The 22,225-nt window shown below is 41.2% G+C and overlaps 1 protein-coding gene across 2 annotated transcripts in view; it reads right to left on the bottom strand.

Annotated features, from left to right (window-relative positions):
• adcy8 (adenylate cyclase 8 (brain)) overlaps positions 1-22,225 on the bottom strand; it is a 133,903-nt gene that overhangs the window by 39,829 nt on the left and 71,849 nt on the right. The window contains exons 7-9 of one of the 2 annotated variants that reach the window (XM_063462076.1): positions 21,939-22,209; positions 8,177-8,374; positions 4,000-4,100 (exon numbers count right to left, since the gene is read on the bottom strand). In XM_063462076.1, coding sequence (XP_063318146.1) covers positions 4,000-4,100; positions 8,177-8,374; positions 21,939-22,209 — 570 coding nt within the window. The remainder of the gene's footprint in view (positions 1-3,999; positions 4,101-8,176; positions 8,375-21,938; positions 22,210-22,225) is intronic. The other variant, XM_063462077.1, reaches the window with a different exon arrangement.

A 22,225-nucleotide genomic window follows, 5' to 3' on the forward strand; every position in this document is an offset into this window, starting at 1 on the left:
TCTAGGCGCAGCCAAGTGGCGGAAGGCTTTCACTTCGGTGGCCTCAGAATCTCAGACGGATTGGTGCTGCGGCCAGAGTGATGCGGACGCTGCACCGGTCCGTCGTGGTGAAGAGGGAGCTGAGTGTAAAAGCGAAGCTCTCAATTTACCGGTCGATCTATGTCCCTACCCTCACCTATGGCCACGAGCTGTGGGTAGTGACCGAAAGAACGAGATCGCGGATACAAGCGGCGGAAATGAGCTTCCTCCGAAGGGTGGCTGGTCTCTCCCTTAGAGATAGGGTGAGAAGTTCAGCCATCTGGGAGGGGCTCAGAGTAGAGCCGCTGCTCCTCCACATCGAAAGGAGCCAGCTGAGGTGGTTCGGGCATCTGACAAGGATGCCTCCTGAGCACCTCCTGGGTGAGGTATTCCGGGCTTGTCCCACTGGGAGGAGGCCCCCGGAACAGACCCAGGACATGCTGGAGAGATTATATCTCTCGGCTGGCCTGGGAACACCTTAGTGTTCTCCCGGATAAGCTGGAGGAGGTGGCTGGGAAGAGGGAGGTCTGGGCTTCTCTGCTTAGGCTGCTGCCCCCGCGACCTGGCCCCGGATAAAGCGGATGAATTTTTATTCATCTTTTCACACCTAAAGATAAATAAAAGTACTGAAGAAGAAATCCTGATTGAGATTGTCATAATTCATGCATGAAGGGTTAAGTGAAAAATACAGTCTGAAGAAACAAAAAAATATTATGTATGTCCAAAACTTCAAATGTATTGTATTATGAGATATCAACAGATGGCACAACAGGTCTGGGGTCTTCTTTTATGTAATAACAAATTTTACATCCATCCATCCATTCGCTTCCGCTTATCCTTTTCAAGGTCGCAGTGGCCACTGGAGCCTATCCCAGCTGTGTTAGGGCGAGAGGTAGGGTACACCCTGGACAGGTCTCCAGTCTGCCGCAGGGCTATCACCAATATCCTAATACCAATTAGGATTGGGAAATGTGCTCTAAACTCCTAACAGCCCAATGTGGGATCACAGATGACTGATAGCGCTGCCACTTGGGCGGGATGCAGAGGAGGTTAATGTTAGTGTGCACTCAGTGGCACTGTCCACCTCCACAATGTACAACGTGTGGCCTAAAAAAATCTCTCTTACACACACACACACACACACACACACACACACACACACACACACACACACACACACACATACACACATATGTCGGGTAATTATATCTTTGGGGACATTGACATAATGCTTTCTCTAGCCCCTTACCCTAACCATGAAACATGAATGCCTAACTCTTACACTAAACCTAACCATAACCAATTGTAACCCTGACACTAAAACCACATCCCCATAAGGGCTGTTGGTCCCCACAAGTACAGTAAACTTCCAATTTTTGGTCCCCACAAAGATATGAATACACACACACACACACACACACAGAGTTTATTTCTCCCTTTCAGTCAGAAATGTCCTGCTTCTGTTTTCTCTCATGTGATGTTGATGATGATGATAGATAAGTGTAGTCACTCCACATACACATGTATGTAACATGAAACCTTAGCAAGGCAAATTCAATTTATTATGGATCTCATAATAATAACAATTGAATGCATCAATAGGGAAATGAGGTAAAAATCACCTCGACTGATGAATTATAAGCATTTACTTTGACCACCGTCAATCACCGGCTTCATCATCTATGATCGAACACTAACACCAGTGAGCCACTTTAACCTTTTTAACCAGGCGCCTCATTAAAGAACTCATTTTCCTTTTTACAGCAAAAAGGAAAAGTAAGATTAAACAGGACCACACATGTGAAAGCATCACAACACACACACACTGGTAAAGGTTTTAAAAGGTGTCACCTGCTGGAAAAGTATCTCCATCACATCAAACATCAATTAAATGACTTTTGCTTTCACTTTTCACTCTGGCTTTGGTGTATTCGGTTTTGTTTTTATCAATTATAGCTCCATATGGTCATCTACTGCACGAACATCTGAACACTGAAGGCTCGCTATTAGCACAGAGTAGGTGTATTTTTGGAAAACAAGGCACACCACTGAACTAAAACGGGCAAATTACTAAAAACGTATGTGGTGCTCTTACAGAATAACACAACACAGGCCAACGCTAACCGAATAAAAATGGCAGCTGCTTTTTTGTCCGGTGCAACCAATTCTTTTTTAAGGTAGGAGTTTTTATAATGCTTAAACTTACACTGAGATCTGGACACTGACCAGATATTCAGCTATGACTCTGGTTCTTTGTTTGGTTTTCATTCACGTGAGTTAATGATGATTTATATAAGGACCTGAAAGCAGCACCATTGCAGGGGAATATTTCCTTAGAGAGTCCGAGGACAACACAAACCTGCAGAATTCTTGTATTTAGTGAAGCTTGTGTGCTGTTGTTCTATAAATGCAGACAGGTATCAAAGCGGCTTTCAGATTGTCAGTTGGCATTACCTTACTCTGTTCTCCTCGGCTGAGCTTCATTAAAAGCTTGTGATTCTGCTCGAGCTGACCTGGTCACACAAGATTTCCTTCACAGCCAGAGTCACAGAGACGACACAAGGCAAGATACGCTTATAACGCAGCTGTTTCTTTTTCTGCCTCCTTTCCCTTCTTTCCTTCACCTAACCCACTCCACCCCCACCCTCTAAACCTCTGACATGATGAAAAAAAAGGAAACCTCAACCTTTACATTTAAAATACAACCTAAATCTGTCCACTCAACCCAAGTCCTTTACCTCTCACAGATGACATGAGCATCTACAGCTGCGTGCAGCAGAGAATGCTAACCCATATACTAAGGCTACACAGGTCGGGTTTTGTTATGTGATAGACCAGTGAGCTGTCCAGGGTGTACCCTGCCTCTCACCCTATGACCTTTAGAATAGCCTCCAGCCTCAACAAGAACCAATGTTTTTACACATAAACAAGCACCATGGAACATACTGGACAGCTAGTATTTCCTCTCTGATATGATTTTGGTGCGTTACAGATTAATGTCAGAATTTCCAAGTTCCCCAGGATTTCCATCTGGAACAGCCCACCAGCTAGGATTTCTAACTCGGAAAGTCAATTCAAGATGGCGACAACCTGTAATCTCTAATCTACTGTTTTGCATTTGCGACTCACTAAATAATCCATATGCGCTCCGTCCATGACTGTGCTGCAGCGGTGATTTTAAGCACACAGAGTCAAGTATTGTGCTATACTGCTAGCAATTCATGAACGTCTCGAATTCACCAAGAACCAATACAAATCCTGCTTTTGGTGCCTTTAGGACTTTCCTACTGGAACACAACAAGTCACATCAGTCTTCTGAGGGAATTGGAACACGGCATTTTTCTAAGAATAAGATTAGTAAGCAAAGAAGCTACTGTTAGCCAGCTAGCTAAAATTTACATATGCTGCATAAAAGGTTAAACTGCCACTTTCTGTCACAGAGCAAATGCATGTGGGAGCCCACTGCCCAAACACTCAATGGGAAGGAGAGAACCAACCATCAGAGCAAAAAAAATGGTTTTCATCCAAGTTATGTGTTTTAACAACACATAGCTTGTTGTAAGTTACAATTTGTGTAAATATAATTCAAACAAATTTGTCATCCTCCCAAAAGCACTAAAAAAATACTTATTACATTTGTGAACAGAAAGAATGAAACCTTGGGTTCCCAACCCTGATGTTGACCCAAGCTTGCCCTGACAGCATTTCAAGTCTCATTGGACCAGTCCCGTTTGTTCACTGGTGATGTTGGGACCAGAAGAGAGGTATTGAAGCAAGGAACTCAGGAGCAAACATAAACAGTGTATCCATTGGATTTTAGTGCTACACCCACATAAAAATTAGTCCCCAGTGTCTTAGACGCAACCAAGAGGGTCAGGGAAGTTCTTATTTTACACTGAAGATGCAAAAGCTGCTACACATGCAGAATTAAAAGATTGTGCATTTTGAAATGATCATTTTATTGAATATCTGCTCTCTTACCTGGCAGAGGGTAGCAGGCTTTGGATGGTTGTGATGAAGACGAGCACAATGAAGGCGCACACCAGGTTGGATTTGAAAACCTCGTCCCTCATCTGTGAATACTGCACAGTGAAGAGAAGAAAAAGAGAAAGAAGACGGAGGAGGAGGAGCAGGTGAGGGGAAGACGGAGAAACAAGTTTTCAGACAAACAGAGAAGACATCAAAATGCAACTCAAACACGCCAGTGCACTGCCACAGATGCATGCCACAGTTCAAACACAAGCGTTAGAGAGAGACAGGAGCTGGTGGGTTAGCTGTGGGGTCCTGGGGAAGGTGCGAAGCTCACAAGCACAATGCTAGCTGTTAGCTTTTAGCAGAGTCAGAGACGAAAACGATGCACGCCGTGTCAAAATAAGCAGACTGCAAAGCTAAAACTCAGGTGGGACTTCAAATGGTTACTATATTTAGAGTAGGAATAATATCAAATTAATTAACTTTTTCTTTCAAATGTCTTTTTAGTCCTCAAGTATCAATGCTAACAACTCAACCAAATAAAAAACTCTAATAAGGATTTCTAAAAGCCTCAACCTTTTTGTCTTTTTGACTTTCTCCTACTTTTTTCTCTGTATTTTACAGTATTCTTAAAAACTTATAGACCTACTTTCTAATTTTTATATTCTGAAACCTGGTATAGTTATGCTAGCAATCAATGTAAATAATCCAGAGCTGTGAAGAAACCTTCAGACTATTTGGACCTGACCAAAGGTTCAAGAATTTTCTTAATGTTTGATAAAATGACCTGTTCTCTTAAATAAGAAGACTAGCTTAGCTGCTACACTAAAACAGGAAGAGATACGCTAGCCTGTTTAACAAGTATACAAAGTGAGATATTAAAACACTAGTTGACTGTTTTAATCATAACAATTACTCATAACACTTGGAAGATATTTTTTTAATTTTGGAGAGCACCAAGCTAGCACTAAGCTAGCACTAGCCTAGCACCATGCTAGCCTACTCCTGGTCTTTGAGATAACTCATGCTAATTAGCTTACTAAGTGCACAATCATAAGAGTAGTATTCACTGTCTCATCAGATAGCTATATTTATTATTGCTTCTAAATACTTTACTGTTTCTAAATATTTAATTGAAAAATATTTAGTCTTTATTTAACACATTTTAATTTTCTGATCCTGTGGCTTCTGTCGAGTTACACGAACATAACTTGACCTGAGTCACCAGTCTGACCAAACTGCCCTGAATCGTTTCACTGAAAACTTCCCACCCTGTAACCCCCGCTGCCCCGTCCTCGCTCTGTCTCTTTCTCAAAGGGTGCTGGGAAATTAGCAAGAGGATGCTTCACGTTTTGTCACAACTTTGGCAAAAAAAGATGAGGGAGGCCAACAGCAAATCACTGCACATTTACTAAAATAATAATAATAATAATAATAATAATAATAATAATAGATTCTTGGAAAAAGTTTTTAATGTAAGATTCAAGGGGAAACACAAATGTGAAGAAGGAGGAGCAAAACGAAAGTCAACTTAAAGGTCAAAGTGAGCTCAGTAATGTAACAAAAAATAGGGTAAAAAGAGACTAAAAGCTTCAGAAGTTCACTGCATTCACTAAAGAAAAGGGGGGAAAACACAGACACACTTTCCAACTTCCATATCTCATGATAATGGCAATGAAAACTGGCAGCTGTGTTTAACCCCGTTTAGATGTTTGTATTTGAGTTTGTTTCTTTTAAAGATGAAATAAAAAACAAAAGCACTTTTTAAATATCTTTAAATTTGTTTTCAGATTAATAAAATCACAAACTGCTAAATGGTAAGGTATGATGCAGATTAATTCATCAAAGGTCATTTAACTATTGACACTACTGCTTATATAGAATTGTAAATAATTTTTTGTGTAGTTTCTAACACAATAGCGACATTAAACGACATACCACAGATGATTAAAAAAGTAACAATAAATAAAATTTTATAATAATAAATCCTAATGTAGACACTCTAGTATTACATATAGTACATTTAACAGAAATAAATATTTCAAACATCTCATCATTATGACACGTTCAGCTGCAGTTATGGGATATGGAAGTCAGGATTTTGAGAAAAAACTTATTTTTTCCTGTCATGCTGTTTTCCTTTAGTGAATGCAGTGTGCTCCTGTAAAAAAAAAGAAAAAGAAAAAAAAGAGTTGAATATGTTGTCAACTTTTTCCACAGGACTGTAAAAGGGTAATGGGTCCACAGCATGGACGTTTGGTCATGAGTAAACTGAAGGTGGAAACTGGACTCCAGGTGTTGGCAAACATCATGTTTCATCCAGCTTTGAAGCTTGGCGAAGAAAAAAAATCTCACATCCTTCATCAGATTTGAAGCACGTCAAACATGAGTCACAGTTACACGTATTTGATGTGTGAGAATAATAGTTACATTAACTCACAGAAGATATTAATGCCATGCAGAGTTAGTCTGTAATGTTAGAGATGAAGCTGATTGTGTTGTTATTACGGAGTGTGAAGTGTGCCAACAGAATAATAATTAATTGTTGTATATTTTTAACCTGTTTTGTTTGAACATATAAACCTGAGAGGAATCCTAAAATACAGTTAATTAGAAGAATTTAATTTCACTTTCTTTCATTTAAATTGCATAATGGAATTATGGATAATAATGGAATAACTCAAATGCATTAATTATTGACTGATTATAAAGTCATTTACGAGCCAAACATACCCTCCCAGTTTTAAGCTGAAAATTTTGACATGTCATTTCTGCTGCTACCTTGCAACACTGCCTGCTGTTTGAACCCCTCCACCATCCCAGCATATGCTCCTGCAGGATATATACTTATCAGACACCCAGCTCTATGTGCAACACATTTGCTAATGCTACAGCCACACGAGGCAAAACAGTGTTTGGGGACCATGGCACAATCAAAATGACTGTGACCATGTGCAACGAACTTGCAGTGGCTGCTTTGAAGATAAAAGGAGGTCTGCAACAACTTTCACTGCAATCAGTTGCTGCCTTCAAAGCAACTGCTGTTACAACCAAATTTCCCCTTGTGGGACAATTAAACGATTATTCTATTCTATTTATTCTAACTTCAAACCTTTCAATAAACTTATAATAAGATGAAGTGAGTTCAGTTAAGTTCATAAATTCCTCCATAAATAGCAACATAGTTGCCACAGGACAGCAGTTTAACTGCAAAATGGCACCGGGCCTTGACAACCAAGGTGTATAAGCGGAACAGTTGGCAGCTAGTTAAGTTGTGTTCCCTGTTGCAAGGAGATGCAGACTGACATGTGTACATCTGTCTGCATTTATGAGTTAGAGGGTGATAATTTACAGTCAGTCTGGAGGCAGGTGAATTGCGCAATCTTGCAATCAAAAGCGATCGACTAGCAAACTAATTGCAAACAGGCAGTGGAGGAGAAAGAATCCAATGTAAGGAAGGAGGTAAGCAAGAAAGTTGCTTCTCCTACTTTTACTCTAGTGTGACTGAGCCTTAGGAGTGATGAAGCCTAAATCCCAAACACTACCTGTGTGCTACAGGAAGGAGTTTTTTTATTTGTAGTTCCTGATATTACGGGGGGGTTAGATGTTGGTTAGATGTCTGAGAGATATTCTGTGGCGTCAGTTTTCTTGTTTTGCTTTACAGCATAAATGCTGTGTATATTGTACACACAAGCTAAATAAAGGTCCCGTCATTTCAGAGCTTTCAGAGAAAATCCAGGTCGATGCCAACGTCTGTCTTAACCTAAAAAATAGAAATCATTCCTTCTGCACTCTACGTTCTGCTGTATTAATTATTGTGGTGGCACACTTCAGAGTCCATTTGCTACAAAGATGAGTAAGTGTTTAGCTAAAAGAAAATCCTTGACCATTAAATCTATTTTGCAGTGCATCGTATCCCCTCCCCCCAAAAAACCACAACTTTTTTTATTAAGTCATTAAAAGTTGTGGAATCTTAAATTGACTCAGATTGACAGTAAAATACAAAATGTCAGTCTTTTTGTTCCTGCAATCCCACTGTAGTACCTCATGTGCCTTTAGCTTACTCATGATGGGACAATAAAAAATTGCTGGTTATTGTTTTGCTTCTGAAAGTCGTCATTTAGGAAAAGATATGAGGAGGGAGAGAGAAAGAAAAAAACAGTTATCTGTCTAAAACCCCAGCTACCTTCTCTTCCAGGCTGGAGTCTTTAAACATCAGTGAGAAAGGCTTGATATGCTCTCTTCTCAACTTATCGCCACTCCGTAAGTCGATGGCGCTCTCTATTCGCTTGTTAATTTCCTCAGGACCAGAGTGGACATGCAAAGCTTGTGCGAGATGGTTTGGAAGCAGATTTATCGAATTTCTCGTTAGGGCAGCCAGAGTCTAGAGGGAAAGCACATGCACATAGAATGAACCTGCTTGTCCCCCTTTTGGTTTCATTCAAGTTACAAATGAAAAAGAAGAACAGACACACAGTTACATTCAGTACATACACAAAAGAAAGTTAAGGAAAAGGAAGAAAAGGGAAGACCAAAATGCAACATCGGCTATCAGACCGACACTTCAGAGCAAGTCATGCATCTTCCATTCACCCCTGCAGCAGGTTCACTTTGCACTCGGGTTAGTGGTGACAAAGCTCTTAAAATAAGCACGCATTATAACAAAGCTGTAACTCATGTGCGGGACGTGAAAACAGAATCAAAATGGCAAATCGTGAAATGAAGGACAGAAAACAAAGGTTTGGATACAAGCGGAGCAAATGCGCAACCATTTATTTCCACCTGTTATTATTATAACCTTCAAAACTTTCCAGAAACAAAGTTAAACTCCATTAAACCCTCACCCCAGACAACCCTGCAAGACATTAATATGCACTATTATAAAAGGTAATTGAACAGCGCAAGGCTCTTTCTTTACAAGGGTCTCCTCGGGTTTTAATTTACCACTTCATCGCTTCCCGTCTCACTCGGCCTTCCTTTAACTAAAATATATCCAAGGTCAAAAGCTGCCATAACTCTCTTTTTAAAGCAACCCTCTTCATCCTCTGCAAATCAAGTGTACTAGAATCATTACAGGCTTTTCCCCCAAAGGTTTTCGGGTGAGGTCATTTCTGCTTACAGACGTTTCAGTCTGACTATGAAAACGGCCAAATCTACAAATGTAGAAACACTGAGGTCAGTACATCCGGATTTATTCTGTAGTTATTTTAATTATACTTTCATGAGGTCACCAGCATGCAGATCCAAAAAGATACAACTGATGAATCATTTACTTATTCATTTAAAGGCTATTAGCCCATACCAGAGCTGAAACTGGAGTAAAACACAGAGTTTCACGCAGGCTGTGTAAATGCACAAACATGAAACACAAACTATAAAGGACTAAATGTCCGACCTCAAAGCAACTATGTGTACTTTTTAAGGTCCAGAAAAGGTTTCTAAATTTGACTCTTAGATATTTAGGTTTTATCGTTTAAGCCAGCGGTCCCCAACCTTTTTTGCGCCACGGACCGGTTTATGTCCGACATATTTTCACGACCGGCCTTTAAGGTGAGATAAATACAACAAAATAAAATCAGTACCAAAAATCAAAATCAGTATCAGTACCAAAAAAAGAAGATTTATTCATAACACACGGGAAAGACCCAGGGAAACCGAGTTAATGATAAAAATGATAAAAACCCTGAAAACCATAAATTTCACACCGGAGCCTCAACTCTCGCGGCCCGGTACCAAACGACTCACGGACCGGTCTGTGGCCCGGGGGTTGGGAACCGCTGGTTTAAGTTATGTGGGACACATTTATTACAATCTGACATACACTCTGTATCACTGGCAGAACATCACTTCACAGCAAGTTAGTTCTGGGTTTCAGTTCAAACACATTAGTTTTAGGGTCCACTTGAAAATGTGAATTAGCATAAAGCTAGCACATAAAGCTTCAGTGAGGCTAGAAAAGTGTTTTAAAGATCGACACACTGTCAGTGTCTGTGTGAATAACAATAACACTGCTCTGCAGACTGTGCACCTTTTTTTTATAAAAGGGCCATTTTTGTATCCTTGCATCAAGGTACAAATTAAATTGTCCCCAGAGGTTTAAAAATTGTTACAAACTCAAGGCTACAGTTAAGTTCCCTCCTTCAAGGGTAAAACTGCAGCAGCTTACAGTGACAAGCTGTTGAGTGTCATTGTAACAAGGATCAAGGATCGCTCGTAGGAAAAAGGAAATTAACCTCTTCCTCACATGTCCTCCTTTGGTGTTTTTTCTCTATCGATGACCTCAGCCTCCACTTTGACTCTTTCTCAGCAAACTGGGAGCAAAAGACAAAAAGCTGTACGGCCCATCCTGACGTAGACGACATGTTGGCTCCAAAGGTAAAAGCGATGAAGGTCACACATGAGGATCAGAGTCATTTTCTCAGGCCCATTGACATTAGCTACCCATCATTACCCGTGAGTCAAAGTAGCCACATATTACAAATTACCCTTTGAAGTGTTTGAAACCTGTGGAGCTGGCAGCCATTAATGATGATGGAGACGTAGTCAAATTCAACATGTCTCACCAATTCTGACCGATCCAACGTCTCACCTCATCTCGCTTCATTCAACACATTAACGCGCGACATCCATCGTGCTCAGAGAGATCATTAAACGTTCATTTTCAGTCTCTAAATGAAGGTTCTCAAACAAACACCTTCATTAGCGGATGCCTCTTCTTCTGTGTTTCATGTCAGGGCTCCTCTGACCATCATTACATGCAAATGTGAGTCCAATCAGAGCTACCTGGAGCTTATAAATGACGGCAATTTAGAGGTCTATCGGACAGTGCCTCATGATTCATGAGAAGCAAGATCACTTTTTACTGTCAGATGAAAGATTCTCACATCTCACAAACACAGAGTGAACGTTTTATTAATTATTCATTATAATTAATAATAAATAAAACGTAATTATAATTTAAAGTCTGAGGTTCTTGCTGGAAATGCCTTTATTGGTGAAATGCCTGTATTGAGGTAAACCTCAGATTACAGTGACGACAATCCTTCTTATTTGTGTTTTCCTGGATTCAGCCGAGAGTCAAAGTGTAGCTGAACTATCGACCGTGTCTGACTGCGTCGGGCTTCAGATGTGTTTCTGGAGAAGTCCTCTGTTTAATGACGAATGTGCTTTGAGGCCGACTAAAATCTTGACTCTCGTGCACCTCTGGAGTATCTTGTGTTCTGCTGCTATTTTTAGCTCCCTCTGTGACCTGTTCCCTCGCCTTTTACTTGTGCCTCTGCACAGCACACTGGATCTCCTTCAGATTTTTGTTGTGGGCAGCTAGGCAAAAGCCAAGATTGTGTTTTCCGTGGGCTCTGACCCGCCACACAGCTCAGATTGTTTCCTTTGATTTATCTCACTCGCACACTTTAGGCTGTTAACGTCGAGCGGCACATCGAGAGTTTCACCCAAGGATAGGCCCCGTTCCTGCCTTTGAGCTTGAAAACTGTGGACTTGTTGACAGTCTATTTACTTATCTGCAAACTGTGAACTGTTTTTCTAGTTGTCACTTGAAATGTCATTTGTTTTTTCAGAAATGAAAGAGCTTGCACTTAAACCTAGCAGGTAGGAGGAAATGAGGTGCAAACTAAAAGCATCAGGAAAAGTTCTGTCTGCATAATAAAAACCACAACGGAGAACAGTGACTGTGAGCTCGGCCCTGTTTGCTCTCAGCACACAGTGAAGAGATTGGAGCTGAAACTGAACTTGAGCTCAACAATTCATCTTTTGCATATGAATGAAAACGCATGGCCTTCGTGTCAAATGATTAACATATTTGGAGCGGTTTCATTATAATGAGGAAACTGGCTGATGAGCATCCGCTACGCACTCCAGGCCCAAGACAGGTGAGGTGACTGTATGCAGACTTTATCATCAGTTAATTTCAGACTAATCTCAGCTCATTTATGTGGGAAAAATATACAGACGATATGTCTGAATGCGACATGCTCCATGCGCCTGTTAAATAGAGACAGAGTCAGCTGTGATGCTTTATAGCACAAACTCAGATCAGGTCTGGGAGTGTTTTATGTCCACGCTGTGATTTTGGTGTAAATGCCATAAAATGCATAAACAAGGCAGCACAGAAGTAACAAAAAGGCTTATTGACCCGTAAACTGATAGAAATCATTACAGGAAGAGACTAGAGCGTGGTTTCTGTTCTGAGCTGCACGAATCCAGATCTGATTAAATCAGTGCTTTTTCAAACTAAAATGACCCTGGATGATGGCTGACCGCAGCAAGTACCAGGGGGCTGGTATAGATCAAACTTTACTTCAGAAATAAATTTTGTTTACAACGTGACACAAAAATGCTTTGGGTTTGCTTTAAATACTTTCCCCTTCATAACAGCTGCCCAGGGATGACTTTTTAAACATAATTATCTCATGCTGTTTTAATTTGAAAATCCTTTCTCAGGTTATCATGTTTAAAACAGTTTCAGAAAACTTGACCTTTAACCTTGACAATGAGGTCACCTGAAAATCCTATAGTCCTTGTTACTGTGTTTGCAAAGTTGAATGCCCCGCCCACCAACCCACCTGCTGTCCGTCAGCCTTTTAAAGCCGAGGTGGGGTTATACTTATCAGTAGCAAAGATTGTAAAACATCTGAAAATACCAGTGAAAGTCCAAAGTTTAAAATTTTCCAATGGCATCCCAGTGGGCCAGACTGGAGTCTTTGCCGGTCTTTGCTGATTCTGGCCCCCGGGCCTTTTGTTTGACACCTCTGCTAACTAAAACATCAAGCCGTCACTTGGCAAACCTGTTCATCACTTAACCTCCAAACATCTGAGCCAGAAAGAAATGAAACACAGATGAGCTCCAATGATAATAATGCAAGACTGCTGAAAACCTGCAGCACTGATAATGTAACTTTGTGTTTTATTTTTAAAGGTAAGGTTCTCTTGATTCACTCTTTTCATCCTGTTCTCGAGCATAAAAAAACACTTTACTACTCCACTCTTTATCTTTGCACATGCAGCCCAGAGAGACTCAAATGTCAGCTTCATCAGAATACATGAAAAAAAACCACTAGGTAGAAACTCACTGACTTTATGCAGAAAAAATGAATACAAGCTGAAATTCATCATCACACTGTTAATTTATCATCAGCATCTGGAGCTGGATGTTTTCTTTAGGTTTCCTCTCTTTAGAGGAGAATCTGGTTTCAAACCCTGTGAAGTTTAAAGGAAAGCTGTGAACATTTTAAATATTTAAAACAAGGATTTCCACCATCAAGAGATCAAAGCCACAAAAGAATTTTCTTCTCTTGTTACGCATACCTGTTTCCAGAAATTGGATGAAGCTACATAATATTTTATATAAAAATCTGTGATGGTAGACTTGCTGTGTACTGCCAAGTTTTCCTTGTATTTCAGTCCACTGTCTGACCCTCTGCTACCTGTGAAAACTCCATTCAAAACACAAAACACTCTTCTGTAAAAAACAAGTATCGCAGAAAAAATCCACATCAGAAATCTCTGCACTGAATCATACTTGTTATTAATCTCTTCCACAGCCAGTCTCTTTGCCTGTCTTTCTTCTCTCACCCCAACCGGTCGCAGCAGATGGCCCCGCCCCTCCCTGAGCCTGGTTCTGCCGGACGTTTCTTCCTGTTAAAAGGGAGTTTTTCCTTCCCACTGTCGCCAAAGCGCTTGGTCATAGTGTTTTTCTCTGTATGTATTATTGTAGGGTTTTCCTTACAATATAAAGCATCTTTGGGTGACTGCTGTTGTGATTTGGTGCTGTATAAATACAAATGAATTGAATTAAATTGAAATCTGAATCTATTACTTCATATTCCACAATAAAGATAGCGAGCCTTAGTCTTCAGCTAATGAGAGAAGAACTCGGAGGGGGCAGAGCTATGAGCCGTGCTGCTGTGATTTTTCCTGGCATGCACATCCCTCAGGAAGTCTACAGCCTAAAGGGCAACCGCTTCTGGATCTGGCATTTCCCGTCTTTGGACTGGCTACAGTGATTAGTCGTCGAGCAGTGTTTGGCTGTATTGAGCCAGCGGGGGTTACATGTATGTATACACATTAATAACAGAACACACTGCTGCAAAGACCAACATATGACAACAGAACAGGGACCATTGTACTTATTCAAACTTCCTTTTACACCATTGTTTTGTGGTATTGATGTGACGGTGTGCCCTTTCTCACAAAGTATTATATAATTTGAAACATAAAAGTGGCAGACATAAATCAGCAGAGGATTTTCCCACAAAAGTGCCCTAGCCAAATATCGTTTATATATGAAAGATGGATGCAGCCATTGTTGCATCACCAGCTGATTATTGAAGTCTGGGTTTTCACGCCTTGAGCTGAGCATCAAAACACGACCTGGCTGCTTTTCGTGACACCAGCTTAGTGGTTTTGAAACTAAAGAAAACAAACCTGAGCATTTAGAGCAGCACGATGACGCTTTTGCTCATATGGAGTTTTTGTCCATGTTTATTAATGAGCATTTACCGGTACTGCAGTGTATACATGACTTAACGTAAGGAGAAGCTGAATATGTCGTCTTCAGACTGTTGATTGCACACTGCTTTGTAGTTGAACTGGCATGACTTAAATCACTACAGCAGCACTGAGCACAAACTCAGACTGATTCTAGCCTTCGGCGAGCCTTTAAAGTGAACATGCAAACAAGGTAGCGAGAATTAGGTCAAGGGAGGAGCGTCTAGAAAGAGATCAAGCTGCCGCGCGTCCCTGTCGGCTGAGCCACCTTTCATTTCAAATGCAGACGTGAGACTTGAGCAGAGCTGAAATGAAACATGAAACTGAACCCATTTCTTTCTGGCCTGGATTTCACAGAGCGGGGACTCGGAGTAACCGGGTCTTCTAAGGAAACGCAGAAGCTCCTTCGAGGCGAAAGCACTGCGACTGTGCTGTGCATCACGGGCGCCGGCAGGTACACAGTGAAGCATGAAAGAGGTAGAGACAGAGCCACTGAGTCGGCGCAGAGCCCACACGGAGCTCCGAGTACGATTTCAGGGCACGCGACAAATCTTCTGAGTTTCATGATAGCAGTCAGTCCCGGATGGACGATAGCTCCCGTAATCACAGTGACACACAGGATGATGTCATTTCTTCAGTGGCTATCTGTGTCTTACACAATAAAGCACAGGATAATTGGAAGATAATGGTTGGCCGCAGATACTAAATCCTGTTTTTATAACAGTTATCAGCACAGAGCTGTTACCTTCTGCTTCAGTCAGCTGCCTGTGAAATCGGTGAATCATCTGCTATTAAGTGTTATTGCATGTCTTCAACCAGCTGTTTACAGTTAATGGAAGCTCCGAGTGCCCATGTCAGTGTGAAAGCTGCTGTCAGCGTCCTGGCTGAATAAAAGGAGCATAAAGTCAGATTACTGCAGGCGAGAGAAGTCAGTCCATTCAATCTTAGCATAAGAGTCAAACATAGGCTGAGTATTTGTAGTGTTTTTGTTTAAATATCGGCTACTAAAGCAAGAAAAACGAGCTTCTAAGCTAACGGGACAGTTAGATTTTAGTATACTTTAGTTGCCTTATTGACTTATTTAAAGTTCTGACAGTTTAGGATGAGATACAGACAAACACAGAAGAAATGCAGCAGCTGCAGTTGTCAAACTTCCTGGACTTACAGATCTCCTAGTGTGAGTACACTTAACAAGGTGTTGGGCCTCCATGTGGATTCTCTGAATCACTGCTAGAGGGATGGACGCCATTGGTCCAAAATTAGAATAGAATAGAATAGAATAATCCTTTAATTAAAATTAAATTTAAATTTAATTTAAAATTATCCCCATATTCTGTGTTTTGATGGTGGTGGTTGGTCCAAAATCTTCTATAGATGTTCAGCTGGGTTGTTAAAGCCACAGCATACAATTCACATCACATCTGATTAAGTGACCGTGTGATCCCTGGTGCTATATTCCTCCTGGAAAAAATGCATTCCTACTTTCTCATTCTCTGCCTTATTAATTGTTGAGGAAAGGAATAACTCTCACTCACCCATGAAACAGCTTATAAATTCATTATATTTGATCTCTAGTCTAATCCAGTAGTTTTACTCTCATTTTAGTAAGAATATATTTGAAAAATATAGAACTTATGTGTGGGACTTGAATCATGGCTTCTCGCATGAGCAGCAAAATGACGTTTTCACCTTTCAAAAGTGGAAAATGTTAACTTCATGCACATGGACACAAATGAATTGATACTAGACTGGTCTGATACAGAATAATGTTCAAGTGAATGAAGACAAGTGTCCATAAACACTAATTAATTGATTTAATTTCACGACTACGTCAACCACTGCCATCCGACTGTGTCGGCTCATTTCTACAGTACTTATTTCCCTGCACCAGAGAAGCAGCGGCCACTTAACAAGACGGTGATTAATTTCCAGAAACGCTGACCATGTGGTGGCGAGTCACATTTACACCGATTATCAGCCTTCAAATATTCACGTCATAACAATGGACGCAGCCAAAACATAACTGAACTCTTCTTGTTGTATTGCAGTCCCTTTATTTCCTCTCTGACTGACACAGGCGTGCACCAGTATCGTGCCAGCCAAATCAGACCAATAGGAGTGAAGGACGGGGGTCACAGAAAACCAGCAGTGAGAACTCGAGCTCCAAGGAAAGCAAAGCAAACAGAAAATAAAAGTGTTTTTTTTTTTTTAAAGAGATGCTTTGAAACTCCTCCGAGGAGCCTTTGATATGCAAAGAGCCACTGTTTGAATTGACTTCTCTAACAGGCTTTCATTGTGCCAGAAGAAAAAAAAAAACCAAGTGGCACTTTTCAGAAAAACCATTCCTCTGCATCCAAACACACGCTTACATCAGACGCTATAAACTCCTGCTGCATTCAGCCTCGTATACACAGGAGGCGATGCAGAGTTTGCTGTCAGCTCATAGCTGCAGGAGATGAAACAATCAAACTGCAGCTCTGCACATTTGGCACACGCTGAGAGCGGAGACACATTTCACTGTTCACATAAGGAGCGAAAATATGGCATTACCATCGCATGTTGTAACAGCGCTGTATTTATAAAAGCGTGTAGAGTATACAGTTTTATACTGCAATCTGTTGTGACTGGACTTTTAAATACATATTATGATTTATAATAGTATGCATTATAATAATTGTAATGTATAATTTATGACCTGAATGTCCATGAAATCAAAAGGAAATTGTCAAGTTTGTGTTTAACGTTCTTGAGTGCACTCAATCACAGCCAGCCAGACAAACACACGGGAACTTTAATCAGTCTATTCAACTCAATTTAAGCCTAAGCCCCAAATCACAACAACAGTCGCCTCAAGATGCTTTAGATCGTAAGGTAGACCCAACAATCATATGATGAGCAAGCACTTTGGCGACAGTGGGAAGGAAAAACTCCCTTTTAGCAGGAAGAAACCTCCGACAGAACCAGGCTCTGGGAGGGGCGGGGCCATCTGCTGCGATCATTTGGGAAGAGAGAAGGAAGACAGGAAAAGAAGTCTATTTTCTATCCAACAAGGAAAACGACGACATAGAGCAAAACCACATTCGGAGTACACAGCACAGAGAAAATCACACAAATAACAAGGGAGGGAAGAGAACAACTGCAGTAAATAAAAACAAAGGAAGCCAAACAGGAAGAAACTAAAAGAGACGAAGGAGAAAACACAGACACTGATGCATCACACACGGTCGACAGCCTACTTCTATAAATGTCTTTTAAACTTTTCAAGTTTGATGCTAAATTAAGTCCTCATTATCTCCATGCAGGGTTTTGAAATGGCTTGGTGACGTGTTTAACATGAAATCTTAAGCTAACTGTTTGGCTAACTGTTCGCCTTCTCCAGTTATCCTGATGAAACGTGAAGCTCGACGGCCTGGAGCAGAAGCTGTAGGAAGGCGCCATTCACTTTGTGATGGAGGAACAACGAGTCCTCGCCAAGCGGCATGTTTGTGGTGCTGGGTGTCGGTCAGCAGCGCTGGACACAAAAAGCTCGTCCAATCAAAGCAATCTGGGAATGCAAATGTGGCCTGAGAATGCACTCTTAATCCCTCTCCCATCGTCATGCACGACGACATGTCTTTGTTTGTAGGAGGACAGCAGATACGTCCAAGTATGCGTAAGACAACGGACCGAGCACCCTCATCTACATCAACACTAACACACTGTCAGGTGTAATACAGCAAAACAAGCTCACATTCACTTACTGTGATAAACCAGATGCCTGGAAGTAACTAAATAAAATGTGTTTACAAGGAAACTCTGCAGAACCTTTCCAATTACAAGAACAAAGAAAAAACACAGACGAGGACATAAAATGAATTGAAGAAAGTTTAAATATTTCAGCCTTCACAGATGGGCCGCAGCTCAGTCAGCAGTGGTTACACAAACTGATACACAGAAAAATACATACGAAATGTGAACAAAATGTAAACTTCAAAGCTAAGGAGACATCAGAGTAACTGCACCTCCTCCTCCGAGATGAAGGCCAGAACGAAATCCAACAGCTCGACACAAGTTTCACAACGCTGACACTAACGTGCTGCGTTCATGCTCACTAATCACCACTTTTACTTTACCTTTCACGTGAAGTTCAAATGCAACACAGAAGAGCTCTGAATTTTTCATTTCTCCATCACGTCATATGTAAAAGTGCGGCCTGATTATGATCCTTTCAGACAACATAGGCATTGATTAGGGCTGAGAATAAAAAAAGAGTCATGCATGTTTAGAGTTGCCTCCCCCCCTCCCAATATTACTCCAGTGTGCAGAACTGTAAAGAGGACAAAACAAAGGATGCTGCTGGTGTAGGTGAGGCTGTGAAACGGAACAAACAGTGTCACACACACTGCTTCAGCTGCAAATATCTTTTTTACCGTCTTTTCCCAGAAATTGAAACCTCCCTCCTGATAACATCATGCACATCATGAAAGACTCCAAGCATGGTCACCAGTGTTACCCATCAGCCTCCCAGTAGATGCACCTATGATGACACTTCCTTCAGGAGTTATCACATTCACAAGAGTTTTGGAAAACTGACCTTGACCCTGAGGTCGAGGTCACAGAGATTCTAACTCATCTGAGATTTTTAGTAGATGCACCTTTGGTGTAATTTCAAAATCCTACGTTGGCTCGTTCTCAAGCAACCACAAACCGGGGTGTCCACGCCGCCCACCCAGCAGGGTGACAACAACGCCCCTTTAGTCTTTTACAGCTGAGTGCTGTGTAGTCGGTTGTGTCTGTCAGTCATTAAATTACCCTGTCGTCGAAGCATTCCAGGTTTACTTTTCAAAGACATCTCTGCTCTCAAGCATCAGTACTATTGGATATAGACAGCACATGCATTCAGCAAAAAATATCTGGGGTGTTTTTAAAACCTCATTTAGGAGAGAACTCAGTTACGCTGATGGTTAATTAGGCCTGATTCAAATCACTGCAGAGCACAAAACACTGAGAGAAAGAGAAAACAACATCAGAAGCAGCCCAATGATGTCGCACCAATTAAAGCAGCACAAGAGCGGGGTCGTCTCAGTTTCAGTGCAGGTCACGCTGGTATTTAATTCATCAAAAAGGTATGTCTCATACCATTTTCACATGCAACGTAGTCCATGTAATGCCCTCAACATTTGGTAGCCTTACTCAGGCATACTAATGCAACACAATGCAACATAGTTCAAACAGGACAATCTTCTAAAAGAAAAGATAAATAACAAATCTTTCATTTTGTTCTTGCATAAAAGTCTTTCACAGACTTGAAGATGGCAACTCAAGAGCAAATTAAGAAGTTTCCTTTAAAAGATCTTCACGATTTACCCGAACCACACAGCCTCACCTTCGCCCATGAAACTGGCAGCACACAACACGTAATCCTGCCTTTAATTCAATTCAAGCTCATTAATGCAGCACAAATCACAACAACAGTCACCTCAAGGTGGCTTTATACTGCAAGGTAAATGCCCAACAGTGTTCACAAGACACAACAATCAGACTTTACAGCTCCATCATGTTGTTTCATTGCAGTTGCATGCCTCTCTTTTCCTCAGTCTATGACGATATATCTAACCGGTGTGTTAGCTCCTTATAGAGGCAAAAGGATCTGTGAATGGTGCAAACAAAGAAAACTGCATTAAATGATACTGTAAAAAAAACAAACAATGATGCATTCATCAGCCTGTGTGTCTGATGTTTTAAGGACATTTTTCTAACATATTTTCAGATATTTCCTGACAGGAAACTCTCTGAACACCATTTGAAACTGTCACAAACATCCATCAGCTGTTAGTTTTTCTCCCTCTCCCTTCCACATTGTTCAACAAAAAAAAGGAAAGAAAATGTGAAACAAGCTCAACCTTCAATCACTCTCTCCAAATTCAACCATCTTAGACAAAGCACGATGCCTCCGGGGGCTGATTTGTTGTCACAGGCAGACAAATGAAGAAGAAATGAGGAGGATGTTTAAAATGGGCCACACAATCACAAGCTCGTCATCCGAAAATAAAAAATAAAAAATAAAAAGAAGGCTGGCGCGCAGTGATGCGTTACCACAGTAACACATTTTCTCTGCAGAAAGCTGTCCACTCGCTCCCAGGAAAACAAAACCCCCCAAAAAGGACAAAGCAACCAACAAACAGGCGAAACAACTGAGAAGATCCCATGCACTGTAAACAAAAAACAAATAAATAAATAAAAAAACGCCCGCCGTGACAAAAAACTTCATCCTGCAGTGAAACTCAGTTAAAGCAAACAAGCTGGCCAAGAGTATTCTAGTTGTCCAAATATCATCAGGAAAAATGAAACAGAAGTTTATTTCCTCCCATCTACTTGCCTCGTCTGCCATCTTCACTCATTTCTGGGTCCAAATGCTTCAGTTCCAAAAAGAAAACAAGCACAGACAATTGAAAACAGTCCAAATTTGTTTAGCTCCAATAAAAAGATCTGTGTGGTTGTTCTAACAGGCGTTACAGTAAAGTTTAGCATATTATTAAATAGGTTAATCAACAACCTTTATTGATAATAACTTGATCAAATGATCAGTTTCTGTGGATAAAATCTGTCCCACTCTTCTTTGCAGCATCACTTCATTTTTGCACAGCTCTCTTAAGGTCCTGGTTGAGGTCCGGACTTTGGCTGGACCTTCGCAACATTTTCTTTTTCAGCCATTGCTGCTGTGCTTGGGATCATTATCCTGTTGCATGACTCAGTTTGGGCCAAGCCCAAATCAATACCCCTGCAGCACCGCGCTGACCGTCTGTGCAGTATGAAGTGCTATGGCCAAACGTCTCCACTTCCAAACAAGCCATATTTGTTCAATCTTTTCTAATTACACTGTCATGAATGTAATATTGTATGACAGGAAAAGAAAGAAAAAACTCGGGTTTGTGCAGTCGGACATGTACTCTTGGGTGTTTTGCAGTTTCTCTGAGCATTGCATGATCTGACTATGGGATGAATTTGCAAGGATTTTCACTCATGCTGTAATGTTTGCACGTGCCTGAATGCTCCAGACCAACAAACTGCTTTTATAGAGGTGCTTATACTTGCTGATGATCAATTAATTAAGGGCATTTAATTAGCAGCACCTGGTTTCTACCAGGCTGAGAAGAAACCAGGCTGAGAATGGCAATTAAATAGGTCTTGTGGGCTTGTGCCAGTTTTAAAAAAAAGGAGCACTGGAGAATATTAAAGACATGAGACTCCCATTCATCATAAGGAAACATTTGAACCCAGAAATGGGGTCATTATGTCATTAGCTAACGAGCAGATAAAATTCATTCCCCTCCCCCGAACGTAGAAATAAAGATAACAGTTTAATCATCACTGCAGAAGAAGTTTGCTGCAAAGACAGACATTCTCTGGCAGGGTGATAAAGTGCATACATCATGACCTGAATTACAAGCAGTGGCGGGACTTACGTTCTCCTTCCCCACGATGTTGTCAAAGGGGAGCTCGGGGCTCCACGAGGCCTCGTTAAAGGTAGCGCTGCTGGCTCGACGGTCGGCCGAGCTGGCCGCCTCCTTCATGATGTCCTCCGGCAGGGAGAGCAGACTCTCCTCGGGCTGCTTTATCAGGTACGTCTCGATGTTGTGGCGGCGAAGGAAGTCGTTGCGGTCCTTCCCGTGGCCTTCCTCCACCTCGTAGTCACCATTTAAACAATCCAGAGCTGCCTTAGAGATGTGGATCCTCCTGAAATGGAGAAAAA

This window comes from Pelmatolapia mariae, linkage group LG18, assembly GCF_036321145.2.
Source record: "Pelmatolapia mariae isolate MD_Pm_ZW linkage group LG18, Pm_UMD_F_2, whole genome shotgun sequence".
Lineage (NCBI taxonomy): Eukaryota > Metazoa > Chordata > Actinopteri > Cichliformes > Cichlidae > Pelmatolapia > Pelmatolapia mariae.